The 15746-nt window shown below is 51.7% G+C and overlaps 1 protein-coding gene across 2 annotated transcripts in view; it reads right to left on the bottom strand.

The window, feature by feature from the left end:
* Nucleotides 1–315: 315 nt before the first annotated feature.
* The window catches only part of RRN3 (RNA polymerase I transcription factor RRN3), a 423539-nt gene continuing 408108 nt past the window's right edge, over nucleotides 316–15746 (bottom strand). Inside the window, exon 18 of one of the 2 annotated variants that reach the window (XM_078663171.1) lies at nucleotides 316–1357. In XM_078663171.1, the coding sequence (XP_078519297.1) occupies nucleotides 1199–1357 (159 nt within the window). In that variant the 3' untranslated portion in view covers nucleotides 316–1198. The remainder of the gene's footprint in view (nucleotides 1358–15746) is intronic. The other variant, XM_078663172.1, reaches the window with a different exon arrangement.

The raw sequence follows: 15746 nt of genomic DNA, 5'->3' as shown, positions 1-15746 counted from the left end.
ACAAAGGCAAATTGGTGTAAGCTGATTTGATGGCACCCGGTAGGGCGAATGATCAATTGAGATTGTTACTGCTATGTACCGTGATTTGATTCTGTTCACCTCAGAGCATGGCTGAAACTTGTCCTTCGAAGTCTGCAGCTTTCCAAGGGCCTACACCTCTTTTGGGGGCACCATCGCCTATAGAGCATCCAACAAGCACCATAATGCGGTGGTAGCAAATAGGCTGTGGCAGTAGAGAGGGAAACTGGAGTCAAACGGTCAAGGCTCAGGGCATGAATGAGGCATATGCGATAAGGCGAAACAATGCACAAATAGGGGTTTGGGGAATAATGTCAGGGAGCGGAAAGCAACAGTATCCACAGCAGTGCATCCCGAAGTTCACATAAGGCAAATCACTCTGTTAAGTGGAAACACAATTGACTTCTAAGCAGTGATGATAATAAATGCACTCTTTTGCAGGAGTCCTGGAAGCAATGAGGAAGGACGCAGTAATCCTGGTTGTCAATTCTGTATTTCTATGCCATCTTCAAACATAACGGAAATAGATGCCAAGACATAAAAAGAAATGGCATTCAATAGTCATTGTGCCCATTCTGACCAAGATGATAATATGTAATTTGTTTTAAATAAACATAACAAATACCTGTGTCTTTAAAAAAAATACCGATGCAAACCAGATCTAGGGATAAAAAAAATCGAGCAACTACTTCTAAAATAAAATTGCGACTAACAAATGAAGACGATGGCCCTACAAAGATCAATTAAAAGAAAATTGTTTCTGGAGATGATCGCCTGGGGAGAAGATATTAAAGTGCATTTACAGTTATAAAATGTTCCCTGTGCTAAATCGTCACAGGAAGGAAGCAGAAGGCAAATCAAGTGCTTTGTATTGAAACAGCGGTCTGATTTTGCAGATAAAGTTGTAAGCCATGGACGAATCTCGGTTGTTTTCTGTGCACTTTTAACTGCAGCACACTGAAGAGCAAGTAAGGTACTTCCCAATGACTTCAATTATTGTTTCTTCTCTTGGACAGAAATCCAAAACAAACTTGCATTCGTTCTTACCACGGTGTGGGGAAATTCATCAGATGAAAACAAAATACTCTTTTTTAATCTCATCCTCCATAAAATAAAAAATATTTCTTTATAGTCAAAATAAGTTATGTTTCATAAGTCTTTTAGTTTGTGATTTGAAACATCATAAAGGCCGGTGTAGGTAGGTGACAGGAGGGGATCCCACACTGCTTGTTGGGCTCTGGAACTGAGCATCATAGGAACTTGGCGTCATTCCTACCACTCCATCACTTTGTGGTGTCTCGCCTTTCAAAAAATCATCATCTTCCTCTGTATGACGCTCCTGCACAAAGGTAGAGTAAAGCAATAAGTACAGGAGAGCAATAATTTAAAATAACTTCACTCACAAAGGCAACATGGATACACATATGTAGGAAGTTGGCTCTGTATAAACTATACCAAAGTAAGGTATAGTATGCATAGAGTCCAGTGGATCCCCAAAGGCGTACAGAGGTTAAAGTAGATAATACCTTACCCTCTATATCTGAAAGAGACACGTTAGTGATAGATTCCTCACCTTAGAATTACCCCTAGGCGTCAGACTAGATCCAGAAAGTTTTCGTCAGCAGTACCCCGGCTCATCGGAAGGTGGCATCGTGCGGCTACGCGTCCGTTGTAGGCGTGGTAATCGACGGGATGACGCCGTGGCAGCTTAGACGCCGCTCTCGCGCACTGACGTCAGTTCTTTCTATTTCAGCACCAGCAAGCGCAGATCCGGAGAGAGCGGTACCCCCGTCAATTTTTGCCTGGTTTCAAGTCTTGCGAGGTTTGTCCTCGCATGATGTCGGTGACGGACCCACACTGCGAGTGTCTCTCATGCCTGGGGGGCACCCACGACCCCACGTCGTGCCCCGACTGCTGGGTCATGGCTCTGAAAACTTTGCTGGAGCGGGCCAGAAAGTTTCTTGAGGGCCCAGGAGTCGGCTCTGCGCCGTTCAAAGGCCCGGTTCCGTGGGAGGTCGAGAGACCGGTCGCAGAGCCGCCACCATTGTTTGACGAAGTCTTCGCACTCTGGGTCAACTAAGAGGAAACACAAGAAGTCGAAGAAGCGACGTCGCTCTTCGCCTTCCCCTAGCCTGTCCCGCGACTCGGCTAAGGGTGCGGGTGGTGCCACCCTCAGCCTCCGGCGGAGCCTACGCAGTCCCCGTCAGCCTACCCGCCTTTCCCGGGTCCGTCGGCGACTCCGGCCCAGCTGCAGGAATTTCTTCCAGCCATGGCCCGCCTCTTTGGCCCGTCGGGCCCGTGGGTTCGACTGGAGGTCCTCACCCTTCTCAGTCAGCAGTTCCGGCCCGACATAGTCGACGGCTCCGGTCTCGGCGCCGCAAGACCCCCATGGATCCATGCTAGGATCCCAGCTGATGTTGGTTGACCTCGTACGACCTCCACCGAAATCTAAGTCTACGGCACCGCCTCCCGCGTCGGGCGGCTACCTGGCCGATGTCGTCCCTGGCTTCCACCCTGACGTGGAGACAGTGCCGGACCAGTGTCGATCGACGCCGATTCTGACTCCCATGGGTAATTTTTTCCCCTATCTCCATCCTCCTCCATCTTTCTCACCTGCCCAGCAGGTTATGGAAGACGGGGAGGACTGGGAGGTGTCTGAAGACCCTCTCGCAGCCCAATGCCAGGTAGAACCGGACTGGGTAGAGGATTTGGGGGATGCCGGTGATCTGGATTTCTCACCAGAAACTGGCGCACTGTCTCCTTCTACCGTGGCTACGGAGGAGGGTGGTGGTACTTAATTAGTGGTGTTACATAGGGGAGCAGAGGCTCTCCACATGAAGCTCCCTACAGTGGCCATCAGGACTAACCTCCTGACAGAAGTGCTTAGGCCGGTGGCTTCCTCTGCGGGGCCGCTGCTGCCCTTTAATGATGCACTTTCAGACGTCCTTTTGGGCACCTGGTCCAGGTTCAACACAGGGGCTCCTGTGGATAGGAACGTGGCCTGACGCCATCGCCTGGGCGATGCCATTTTCCTCTCCCAACACCCTACCCCTGAGAGCTTGGTTGTCCAAGCTTCTGCGTGCCCAAGTGCATTCCCTTCCGCATCTCCGGACAGGGAATCCAAGGAACTGGAGCAGTTTTGGAAGAAGATTTTCTCTTTCAGGGCTGCGGTCTGTGAACACTGCATGCCTCTTGGGGCCGTGATTCCCACTCTGTGTAGGATACGGTGGCCCAGGTGCTGCCTCAATGTTTGGAGTAGGCCCGAATGGTGCTCTCCCAAGCTATTGCTGCGGGGAGAGATGAAGCCAAGTTCACGATTCTTTGTGGCCTTGACACCGCTGACTCGCTGGGCAGAGCAATTTCCACTGGCTTTTCAGGGGATGTCCAGAACACTCTGATGGACATGCCCTTTGATGGCACTCGCCTTTTTGGCAACAAGGCATATAGTGCGTTGAAGCGCTTTAAGGACTCGTGGGCTACGGCCAAGTCCTTGGGCCTTTCAGCCACGCGCATTCCTTCGAGGTCTGCTTTTCGCTCCTTTTGTGGCCAAGGAAGGGGTGCCCAGACACATTTGGTTCAAAGCCACAGGCCTGCGCAGCAACAGTCTCAGCACAGCCGCAGATAAGGGACCCGTCGAGGTGGGTCACGAGGCCAGCGGGTGGGTCAATCCACTACCTCCCCTGCCACCACTGCCTCCAAACCTTCCTAGTCCGGTGTTTCAGGCCCACTGGCGCACCATCACTACGGACAGGTGGGTTTTACAGACTGTCCGAAGGGGCTACTCCCTCCTCTTCGAGACCACCCCTCCAGCCATGCCACCTTAATACCACTGCATTTCGGGGGGGGATCACTTGGCACTTCTCCAGCAGGAAGTAGTGGCTCTCATGGCCAAGGGGGCCATCAAGTGCGTTTCGACACCAGAAGTAGGTCGTGGTTGTTACTCCCACTACTTCCTGGTTCCGAATAAGGACAAGGCCTGCGTCCTATTTTAGACCTTCGGAACGTCAATCGCTTCCTCTGGAAGGAGAAGTTAAAGAAGCTCACACATGCTCAGGTCTTGTCTGCCCTGGACCCGCAAGACTGGATGGTAGCGTTGGGCTTGCAGGATGCTTATTTTCATATCCCCGTCCTGCTGGCCCACCGGTGTTACCTGCGGTTCACTGTAGGCCATAAGCACTTTCAGTTCACAGTGCTCCCTTTTGGCCTTACCAGGCCCCCACGGGTGTTCACCAAAGTGATGGCAGCGGTAGCAGCTCATCTGCGGGGTTTTGGTCTACCCCTATCACGACGACTGGTTGTTGAAGGCGGGCTCGCCCCAGGCAGTCGTCTCCCACCTCCAGACTACCGCGGACCTCCTGCATTTGCTGGGGTTCTCCATCAACGTGCCGAAGTCGCACCCGATTCCCTCTTAGAAGCTCCTCAATATGGGAGCGGTTCTGGACACGGCGCAGTTTCAGGTTTATCCTCCCAAACAGCGAGTCCGGGACATTCGGGCTATGATTTCGATCTTTCGGCCCTTGTCCTGGGTTCCGGTCAGGATGACCTTGAGGCTGCTGGGCCTCATGGCCTCCTTCATCCTGCTGACCAATCATGCCAGATGGCATATGCTGGCTCTGCAGTGGGACCTGAAGTTCCATTGGGAGCAGCATCAAGGGAACTGTCCAAGTTCGTCCAGATCTCAGAGGGCACTGCACAGCAATTGCACTGGTGGCTCACGAACCAGCATTGGGTCAGCGGCAGATCACTCTCCCTTCCCCAACCAGAGCACACAGTGGTGACGGATGCATCCCTCCTGGGATGGGGCGGCCACATGGGAGAGGCGGAGATCTGAGACCTCTGGTCTCCGGCGGAGCCCAGGCTCCATATCAACCTTCTAGAGCTCCAGGCGATCCTACTTGCACTGAAAGCATTCTTTCCCTCTGTCAAGGGGAGAGTAGTGCAGGTGTTCACGGACAACACCAACGCAATGTGGTACTGCACCAAGCACGGCGGGGTGGGGTCTTGGACCCTATGTCAGGAGCCTCTGCGTCTCTGGACATTTGCTGGAACATCAAGGCATTTCCTTGATGGTTCAACACTTGGCAGGTTCTCTGAACGCCAGAGTGGATGAACTCAGCCACAGGTGTATGATGGATCACGAATGGCTTCTTCACTCGGAGGTGGCGCAAGGTCTCTTTCAACAGTGGGGCGAGACTTGGTTAGATCTATTCGCCACGTAAGAGAATGCGCTATGTCAGCAGTTCTGCGCATTGGAATATCCAAGGCGGCACTCGCTCAGCTACGCTTTTCGTCATGAGTGGAGTTGTGGTCCATTGTACGCATTACCGCCGATACCACTTCTACCCAGAGTGCTGAAGAAGATCAAGCTAAACTGGGCCCAGGTCATTCATGTGGCCCGGGACTGGGCTCAAAGAGTTTGGTATCCTGAGCTACTCAGTATGAGCGTGGATCACCCGATACGACAGCCTCTTCGGGAAGATCTTCTGTCGCAGCAGCAGGGGACGGTCCTCCATCCGAACCTGTCCAGCTTCCACCTCCTTGCGTGGAGATTGAGCGGCGACAGTTGATTCCACTTAACTTGCCTCCTGAAGTCTGTGATATTCTGACAGCCAGGCATCCCTCCACTAAATCGGTATACCCCTGCAGGTGGAACACGTTTGTGGCATGGTGCACAGCAAAGGCTGTAGATCCCTTTTCTGCCCCTCTTTCAGAAGTCCTTTTGTTCCTTCTTTCTTTGGCCCGGCAGGGCTCTGCTCTGGGCACTATTAAGGGCTACCTTTCAGCAATTTCGGCCTTTCTCAGGCTCCCTGATCAGCCCTCTATTTTCAAGTCCCCTGTTGTAGATAGATGTCTCAAAGGCATCACTCACCTTTCCCTCCTATTCCGTTGTGATGCTGTAGTAGAACTTGAATTTGGTTCTAACTTATTTGATGTGCACTCCTTTTGAGCCACTTAACAACTGTCCTCTTCATTTATTGACTTTAAAGACTGCTTTCCTGGTTGCCATCACCTCCGCTAGGCACATGAGTAAGCTCCTGGCTCTTTCCTGTAAACCTCCTTTTCTGTCTGTTCATCTGGACAAGGTTGTGCTCCAGACCTGCCCTTCCTTCTTGCCAAAGGTTGCTACTGCCTTCCACATCGGGCAAACTATCACCTTGCCCAATTTCTTTCCGCCTCCGCACCCTTCCAGAGAAAAAGAGAGGTTCCACCGTCTGGACCCATAAGGTGCGCTCTCATTCTACCTCAATAGCACCAAACAGTTCCGGGTGGATGACCAGCTCTTTGTTGTGCTACGTAGGCGCCAAGAAAGGCCGGGCTGTACATAAGAGTGCTATCTCCCGCTGGGTCATCTTGTGTATAAAAGCCTGTTATTCTCTGGCTAAATAGGAATCTCCGGTGGGGCTATGCGCCCATTCTACCAGGGCGACAGCAGCTACTACTGCATTGGGACGTGATGTCCCCCAGCAAGACATCTGTCAGGCAGCCACGTGGGCCTCGCTGCACACTTTTACTAAACATTATTGCCTTGACAGTCAAGTTCGGAGAGACGGCTTCTTTGGCCGTTCTGTTCGCAATGACTTTCTGGTGTGATCTTGGTTCGCAGACCCACCACCAGAGTTGGTATTGCTGGGGTATCAATTCTAAGGTAAGGAATCTATCACTAAAGTGTCTCTTTCAGATACACAAGTTACTTACCTTCGGTAACAATATATCTGTAAGACACATTAGTTAGTTATAGATTCCTTACCGCCCCACCCATCCTCCCCATTCTGTGAACTGATTTCTAGGGTTAAGGTCATCCCTTTCAGGGCCCTAGTTTCAATGCACCAGTGGTCAGTATCTTGCGTGGCTATGCGTTCCTAGTGCGGAAAGTCATGTACAGAACTGACGTCAGCGCACCAGAGCGGCGTCTAAGTAGCTTCCGCAATGTAATCCCGGCGATCACAACGCCTACGACGGACGCGGGGCCGCACAACGCCACCTTCTGATATGCAGGGGTACTGCTGACGAAAACTTTCCGGATCCAGTCTGACGCCTGGGGGTAATTCAATGGTAAGGAATCTATCACTAACTAATGTCCCTTATAGATATATCGTTACCGAAGATAAGTAACTTGTGTTTGTGGTAGTGTGGGCGAGCAGCAAGGCTTTATCAGAGGGCAGTGTTAAGCATTTATTACACACACTCAGGCAAGAAATGAAGTTGTACCCTCAAAGTCTGAACTCGGACCAATTGTTTGTAGGAAAAATATTTATTTGTTGTATTTTATTTTTAGAACCAAGGAGGACTTGGTGCAGGTAAGCAAATGTAGAACTTTTCAAGAATAATACAGTTGAACGCAGTTGGCATTGTTACAGGTAGGTCAAATGTTCAGAAACAATCGAAATTACGTTTGCTGTTACTTTTTACATTACTTTACAGATTACATTTCAGGATTACTTTTTCTACTCAGTGTGATATGTCTAGATAGCACACTGGGACATTTCCTGCATAAAAGATAAGTCAGTTTTTCTTATAACACAGTTTCTCAGGTTCTCATACAATTTCCAACTCCACACAGAAAAGCAGTCAATGCAGTTCTATGGGAGAAAATCTGGTTATCGGTTTCAAGTTAAGTACTCAGTCTTGGGAGTTGGATTTCTGGGGTTAGAACCAGGGTTCCACCAGGGTCAAGGATACACTCAAAGAACATCCTCAGCGGCACTGGGGCGACCCGGTGCTGAGGCCCAATGCTATCCAATGGGGAATAGTGGGCCTCCGATTGGTGGCTGCTCACAGGCACACCACTTGGATGTGGGAGCAAAGCTCCTAGGGATTAGCTCAGGGCAAAGAAGGAGCCAGGATAGCACACATGGTGCACACACAGGGACGGCCAGGTTCAGGTTGCTGGATCAACGTCAGCCCTGTTGGTTTCAATGGGGAGGCTCCAGTCAGAACAAAAACTGCAGGCTCGGGCATATAAATCTTCGAGGCGACAACCTGTTGGAGAATTAAGTTGGGATGACGAGGGATGCTGGGACACCATCGGTTGGACCACCCAAGGCGTGGGAAGTCAGGTGCAGGGGTGTCTTTTGAGTCAGGTTTTCCTTACTGGCTCTGGTCGCGGTTGGGGGGGGGGGGGGGGGGGGGGATCCCCCAGAAAGGGGTGGCAGGCGTTGTCAGGAGACTTGAAGGAGGTCAGGGATTACTAGATCCCAGGTCAGGATTGCCGGGGAGACCTCCTCGCTGTGTTAGGCCACTCGAACTTGGGATGTGGGCGTCAGATGCAGACTTGTAGATTTGGCCGGAGCCAGAGTCTGTTGGCAAGCAAATTCAGTGCTCACGGGAGACAAAGTCTCTTTAGGGAAGGAAGCGCAGGTCCTCCGGGATCTGGGGGGCGGCTGGGTGCTGGACATACCGGGATTCGACTGGAGCTAGTCGAGGTCAGGGCAGGCCGATAGGGCTGGGACCAAGTCAGTTGGTGTACTCCTCTTCTTCCTTTGGTACGGTTCTTCGGTCCGTATTCCTCTTTTTCTTGTATGAGGAGGCAAGGTTCAGGGTTACCCCTAAATACTAAATTTAGGGGCGTTCAGGTAGGTACGGGTTGGGACCAATGGGTCCCTTGCTTGGGGTCGTTACACCCCCTATTATGCCACTCTCCAGTTGAAGGGGGCATAAGCCTCACTCTGGTTGGCTGGTTCAAGATCTTCAAGATGGCATGGACTGCGAGTTGTCCTTCACCTGAGGGGTGGGGTTGGCAAAGGGGGGGGGGGGAACACCTCTCCTCCTATCTTGGTTTGCCGCTGATTCTCCCACCTAAAGTGAGGGTCAGAACCGGTGGGGGCCAGTTGCTGGGAGAAGCAAATATCTGGGCCAGCTCACAAAGGCGGCAAGCCTTTGAAGCTTCCCCTTCAGGGACCCTGCTCATCCTGAGGGAGGAGGGTTGACACCTCTGCCCAGGATGTGCTTTGTTTCAGAACCCCGAGAGGGGGAGGCTCTCGATCCAGGGGTCCAGGGGTGGCAGCTAGTGAGCAGCCAGTCAGCCGGGACACTAGAGTTAGGTCATTGTTCAGGGTGAATCTCTAAGATGCCCTCTGAGTGCATTTTGCATTAAATCCCACACTGGCATCAGTGTGGGTTTAATAGGCTGAGAAGTTTGATACCAAAGCTCTCAGACTTCAGTAAAGCCATTATAGAGCAGTGCAGTTCGGGGTGCCAAACTCTCAGCCGATTGTTTAAAATGGCTTTACTGCACTTACAATACCTGTGAATGGCACATGTTTTGGATGGGGCCCAGGGATCATGCCTATGTGCCCTAACGTGTGGTATAGTGCACCCTGCCTTCGGACTGTAAGGCCTGCTAGAGGTGTGACTTACTTATGCCACAGGCAGTGTTTTGTTGGGCATGGCACACAGGTAGGTGTGCCATGGCGACTTATAGTTTTAGGGTCTCCCCCCAGCACACAGACTGCACTGGCAGTGTGTATGGATCAGGGGTGGAGTCTCCGAGGATGGCAAAATAGATGCTTCAGTCCTGAGAGACTTTCTCTAGCTACAAGGCCTTTGGTGCCTCCAGCAACTATTTACATGGGACTTATATTTAGGCCATAGGAGTGCTAATGTGGGAGCAAAGGTAAAGGTTTGTGGAAAGAACACAAGCTGTGGGTACCAGATGAGCAGGAACTCAGGGCACACTTAGTCAAGAGGCATTAAACATAAGGCAAAAAGTAGGGGGGCATGCATAAAGGGGCACTTTCCTTCACCCTCCCGCCCCCAAACGAAAGAGGATGAGGCTAACCTTTCCCAAGAGAGTCTTCATTGTTGAAGTGGAAAGTCCATCTGCTTTGGCATGGGCAGTCCCTGATCTATGTTCCTCTGTAAAGTCCACTCCCGGTAGCGCGATGGACCACTTCAAAAGTTTGAGTGACAGGTCCTGCTCTTTCTCCTTTTCGGGGATGGGGGGTGGCGAGTTGAAACTGTTATCCTGGAATGTCAATGGATTAGGGGACCGAATTAAGCAAAGTATTGTTTTGCGATTCCTTAGGCGTCACTCCCCTGATATTGTTCTCCTACAGGAGACGCATTTAATAGGCAATGCTTGTCAGGCAATGAATAGGCGCGGTTATCGGTTGGTGGCCCATGCGGGGTTTACTTCTGGGTCCAGGGGGGCTGGTATTCTCATTCGGTCCTCTCTCCCTTTTGCAGTTGACGAGGTGAGACTTGACGACAGGGGGCGCTATGCGCTGCTCACTGGCAGGTGGGAGGGGAAGACACTGTCCATACTTTCAGTCTATGTCCCCCCGGGTCTGCAGGCCTATGCCGATCTGTGTAGAGCCCTTTTGGACCTTCCTGAGGGGCTCCTGATTCTGGGTGGGGATTTCAATTCGGTGGTTTCTGGCACCTTTGATAGTCATCCTCCCAGGGATCTACCCAGGGCGCAAGGGTGGTTGAGTGATTTGTTAGAGACCTTCGGACTTGTAGACGCCTGGAGGCTACTACACCCTTGTATCTTTGCTGCCCCACCTGAAAGCTCCTGTCCTGCGGTGCAGCGGCCGGGCTTGGCTCCGCCAGAACCCGCTTGAACTCACGGGTGAAACCGACCGGCCGGGCTTGGCTCCGCCGGCCGGACTACAGCCCCCAGCATCCTTTGGGGGGCTGTGACGTCAGCCAACAGCGCGCCAGGTGGCGCACCATAAGAAGCCTGCAGGGGCCGAGTTCCCCGTCTTTCTTCGTTGTATCTTTGCTGCCCCACCTGAAAGCTCCTGTCCTGCGGTGCAGCGGCCGGGCTTGGCTCCGCCAGAACCCGCTTGAACTCACGGGTGAAACCGACCGGCCGGGCTTGGCTCCGCCGGCCGGACTACAGCCCCCAGCATCCTTTGGGGGGCTGTGACGTCAGCGAACAGCGAGCCAGGCGGCGCACCATAAGAAGCCTGCAGGGCCCGAGTTCCCCGTCTTTCTTCGTTGTATCTTTGCTGCCCCACCTGAAAGCTCCTGTCCTGCGGTGCAGCGGCCGGGCTTGGCTCCGCCAGAACCCGCTTGAACTCACGGGTGAAACCGACCGGCCGGGCTTGGCTCCGCCGGCCGGACTACAGCCCCCAGCATCCTTTGGGGGGCTGTGACGTCAGCGAACAGCGCACCAGGCGGCGCACCATAAGAAGCCTGCAGGGGCCGAGTTCCCCGTCTTTCTTCGTTGTATCTTTGCTGCCCCACCTGAAAGCTCCTGTCCTGCGGTGCAGCGGCCGGGCTTGGCTCCGCCAGAACCCGCTTGAACTCACGGGTGAAACCGACCGGCCGGGCTTGGCTCCGCCGGCCGGACTACAGCCCCCAGCATCCTTTGGGGGGCTGTGACGTCAGCGAACAGCGCGCCAGGCGGCGCACCATAAGAAGCCTGCAGGGGCCGAGTTCCCCGTCTTTCTTCGTTGTATCTTTGCTGCCCCACCTGAAAGCTCCTGTCCTGCGGTGCAGCGGCCAGGCTTGGCTCCGCCAGAACCCACTTGAACTCACGGGTGAAACCGACCGGCCGGGCTTGGCTCCGCCGGCCGGACTACAGACCCCAGCATCCTTTGGGGGGCTGTGACGTCAGCGAACAGCGCGCCAGGCGGCGCACCATAAGAAGCCTGCAGGGGCCGAGTTCCCCGTCTTTCTTCGTTGTATCTTTGCTGCCCCACCTGAAAGCTCCTGTCCTGCGGTGCAGCGGCCGGGCTTGGCTCCGCCAGAACCCGCTTGAACTCACGGGTGAAACCGACCGGCCGGGCTTGGGTCCGCCGGCCGGACTACAGCCCCCAGCATCCTTTGGGGGGCTGTGACGTCAGCGAACAGCGCGCCAGGCGGCGCACCATAAGAAGCCTGCAGGGGCCGAGTTCCCCGTCTTTCTTCGTTGTATCTTTGCTGCCCCACCTGAAAGCTCCTGTCCTGCGGTGCAGCGGCCGGGCTTGGCTCCGCCAGAACCCGCTTGAACTCACGGGTGAAACCGACCGGCCGGGCTTGGCTCCGCCGGCCGGACTACAGCCCCCAGCATCCTTTGGGGGGCTGTGACGTCAGCGAACAGCGCGCCAGGCGGCGCACCATAAGAAGCCTGCAGGGGCCGAGTTCCCCGTCTTTCTTCGTTGTATCTTTGCTGCCCCACCTGAAAGCTCCTGTCCTGCGGTGCAGCGGCCGGGCTTGGCTCCGCCAGAACCCGCTTGAACTCACGGGTGAAACCGACCGACCGGGGGGGCTGTACTCCGCCGGCCGGACTACAGCCCCCAGCATCCTTTGGGGGGCTGTGACGTCAGCGAACAGCGCGCCAGGCGGCGCACCATAAGAAGCCTGCAGGGGCCGAGTTCCCAGTCTTTCTTCGTTGTATCTTTGCTGCCCCACCTGAAAGCTCCTGTCCTGCGGTGCAGCGGCCGGGCTTGGCTCCGCCAGAACCCGCTTGAACTCACGGGTGAAACCGACCGGCCGGCCTTGGCTCCGCCGGGCGGACTACAGCCCCCAGCATCCTTTGGGGGGCTGTGACGTCAGCGAACAGCGCGCCAGGCGGCGCACCATAAGAAGCCTGCAGGTCCCTCGTCCCGCGGGGACGCGCGCGGGACGCGCCGGACGAAGCCCGGACTAAGGGCGGACAGTCTAAGACAGTCCAAGACTGGCCACGACTGGGCTGGGCCATAACCCCCTGATTGAAATTAATCCCCGTGGTGAGGTACTCTGATATTACTGTCTCCCTACATCCTAGTGATTGTATCTGGGGGGAGACGGGTGGAAGTGTTGTCTATCAATATCGTCCTGGGGTGTTTAAGTGAATTCTTGTATTTTGCGCAAACCAGATTCTGATATGTCGAAGCAGAAGACCCCTATTGCTCCAGCCAACACCATGGACAACTATTTGGTGCAGGTGGTGGCAAAAATTAATAATGAGCGTAGATCGTCTTTGGGTCTTAGCAACTCTCCAACATCATTGCAAGGGGAAAATGTATGTATGAACCTGGTAGATATAGATGCAGAAAATATCACAGATCCTTTCATCCAGCATTTTGCTGATGATTTAGAGCTGAATGTTTCTGTGGTTTCAAATTCAAAAACTAACCCTGACATAATTGAGGAGGGTGATAGAGATAGAGATACCCTTCAAGATGATATAGAACTTATTGAGTGTCATTCCTCCCCATTGGCCCCTGTCCCCGCTCCAAGATCAGCTAGAGGGGGTTCTAAGGCCCTCCCTAGAAGAGAAGGGTTGAGATCAAATAGGAAAAGACCAGCAACTCCTCCCAGTAAGAACCCCGCAAAAGGTAAAGTGGGAGAAGAGAAAGGGGGCATAGGCTGGGATGACGCAGTTATAAAGAAATTTATGGACATGATGGATAACAAATTCAACAGGTTAATCAAACCGTTGTTATCTAAAATTGACCATCTCACCGACAAAGTCAATAAAATGGAGATCCTCTTAAAAACCACCAATGATAATGTGGGGGAGATACCGCATTTGGTGTTGGATAAAATTAATGAAAAATTACCTATAGAAACTATATCTAGGGGAGTAGCAGATGCTGTAGTCCCCACCCAGACAATTAACATAATCCCTGATACACAAAGCTCTCACCCTACTATTGCTGACCTGCCATCTATCCCAGGAAAAACCATTGATCCAGGCCCAAATATAGAGACAGGACCTGTAGAGCTGGTCATAGAAGCGTCACCTTTGATCCTCGTTCTTGCGAATGTTCCACCCCTGAACGCAGGACAGACTGAGCTACCAGAATCACTGTTAAATAAAGTATTCAATTGGTTGAGTAATAATATGCACATCTCTCCTTGGGGTAAAGAAAAGCTGATAGATGACTTGATTGCAGCTAGAAGAGTGAAGTGGATAGGGAGTAAACCAAAGAAATTTGCAGGGGACTGTGTGGTACTGAATCTGAAGGGCCCAGAAGTGCTATCGGAAATCCTGCTTAATTTATACCCTCCACAACAAAGAACTGCAGAACTAATACCACTTACACTTGATTTCTTTTATAGTAGAAGAGGATTAGGGATAAAGCCTGGTGTTTTAAGGACCACGTGGTCTGTCGTGGGTAATAGAAGCACTAGGGATAGTCCAAGACATGATTGGGGGCTGCACTTGGAAAATAGATTTTCAGCATTATCTAATTTAAATGAGTGCGATTGACTCACAAGGTACGAATATCCGCCAGTCTCATCCAAAAGAAGGCAAAATATGGAAAAAACTAGTCGTCTGCCCATGCACACAATTGTGCAAGCAGCCAATAGACCCCAATGAAATCAAAGATCTAAAACCTGGGGAGGTAGATAAAGATCAGCAGGGGGAAAATAGGGTGAGAGTAGAAAATGAGGATGTTTTGAAGGGTGGTAGAATAATGAGTATTGACTGTACGGAAAATGCTGAGGACAAGAGCCATTTAGGACGTAATCCAGGAACGTAAGATGCTTTGACTATCATCTCGTGGAACATAGCAGGCATAAATAATAAGATATCTTCTCCTGAATGGGCTGATTTTATTGACCAATTTGATATCATCTTGTTACAAGAAACTTGGGCACTAAAACCAGTTTTTCACCACGGGTACCTAAATTATTATATACCAGCAACTAGAAATCACACAGGACGCCCTTCTGGAGGTCTATTAATTTGGATTGACCAGAGGTTGAATTGTTCAATAACTCAAAGATCTTCCCCATCAAACGATATCCTACTAGTAACTATTAGATGGGACAGCGGCCAAGAACTGGCCTTGTTCAATGTATATGCCAGGGGTGTAGGTGGAGGCAAAACCTCAGAAGTAGTAACTACACTAGAAAATGAACTAGAATCACTGGACCCACAATTCCATGTAATTGTGGGTGGGGATTTTAATTCTACTTTTGAACCTATGGGTGAAGAGGATAGGTCTCTGTCTGAGGAGGAGGACAGTAAATGGGGCATACCTCAGTTGGAGGTTCCAGCCATTAAAAGATGGAGTGCTGTAGCAATACAATTAAAAAGCTTTTGCTTAGCAAGAGGTTTGAGAGCGGCAAATGGGCGTACGCCCTCTGATATAAATGGGAGCAATACATTTGATAATGGTCGGGCCACTAGCAGAATTGATTACTTTTTGATAGACGTAAGGGCATGGAGTAAGTTGGTAGACATGTCTGTGGAGGTAAGAATGGAAAGTGATCATAATCCCTTGTGTTTGACCCTCCACACCTATCACAAGACTATAGATGGTGTTAACAAAATTGAACGGGTCACCCAGGACGTTGTGTGCTCAAACAATCAGCGCCATTTGAAATGGAGGATGTTGATTGAGGACACAACGAGACTTGAGGACCTTAAAAAAGTAGTGATAGAGGAAGTAAACAACATTAAGCCCTACTGTGAGAAATCCAACTTCCAGGTCTACATGATAGAGGCATATAAAACATTCTTTTTTAAACTCCAAAGCTTTTTCACTAAATCTGTAGATCCCAGAAGAGCTAAAAAGGAACAACCTAGGCAGGGCTGGTATGATACGCACTGTAGACAGGCACGCCATAATTTAAGCATCGCATTAAGAACGGGCAATCCTATATCAGTTAGGAAGGCAAGAGACGCATATAGATTGTCTCACAAACATGCTAAGAAACGCTGGGACGAGGAACGTTGGTGCGAGCTGAAACAGGCTTGCACAGCTAAGGACTCCAAGCTATTCTGGGCCACAGTAAAATGGGATAGGGGTGGGATAGCCGCGCAGCCACATAATCATGTCGCAAAAAAAGATTGGATTGAGTTT

The sequence above is a fragment of the Lissotriton helveticus genome, chromosome 10 (assembly GCF_964261635.1).
Source record: "Lissotriton helveticus chromosome 10, aLisHel1.1, whole genome shotgun sequence".
Classification (NCBI taxonomy): domain Eukaryota; kingdom Metazoa; phylum Chordata; class Amphibia; order Caudata; family Salamandridae; genus Lissotriton; species Lissotriton helveticus.
Note: the sequence above shows the minus strand (reverse complement) of the source record. Positions and strands in the feature narration are given on the sequence as shown.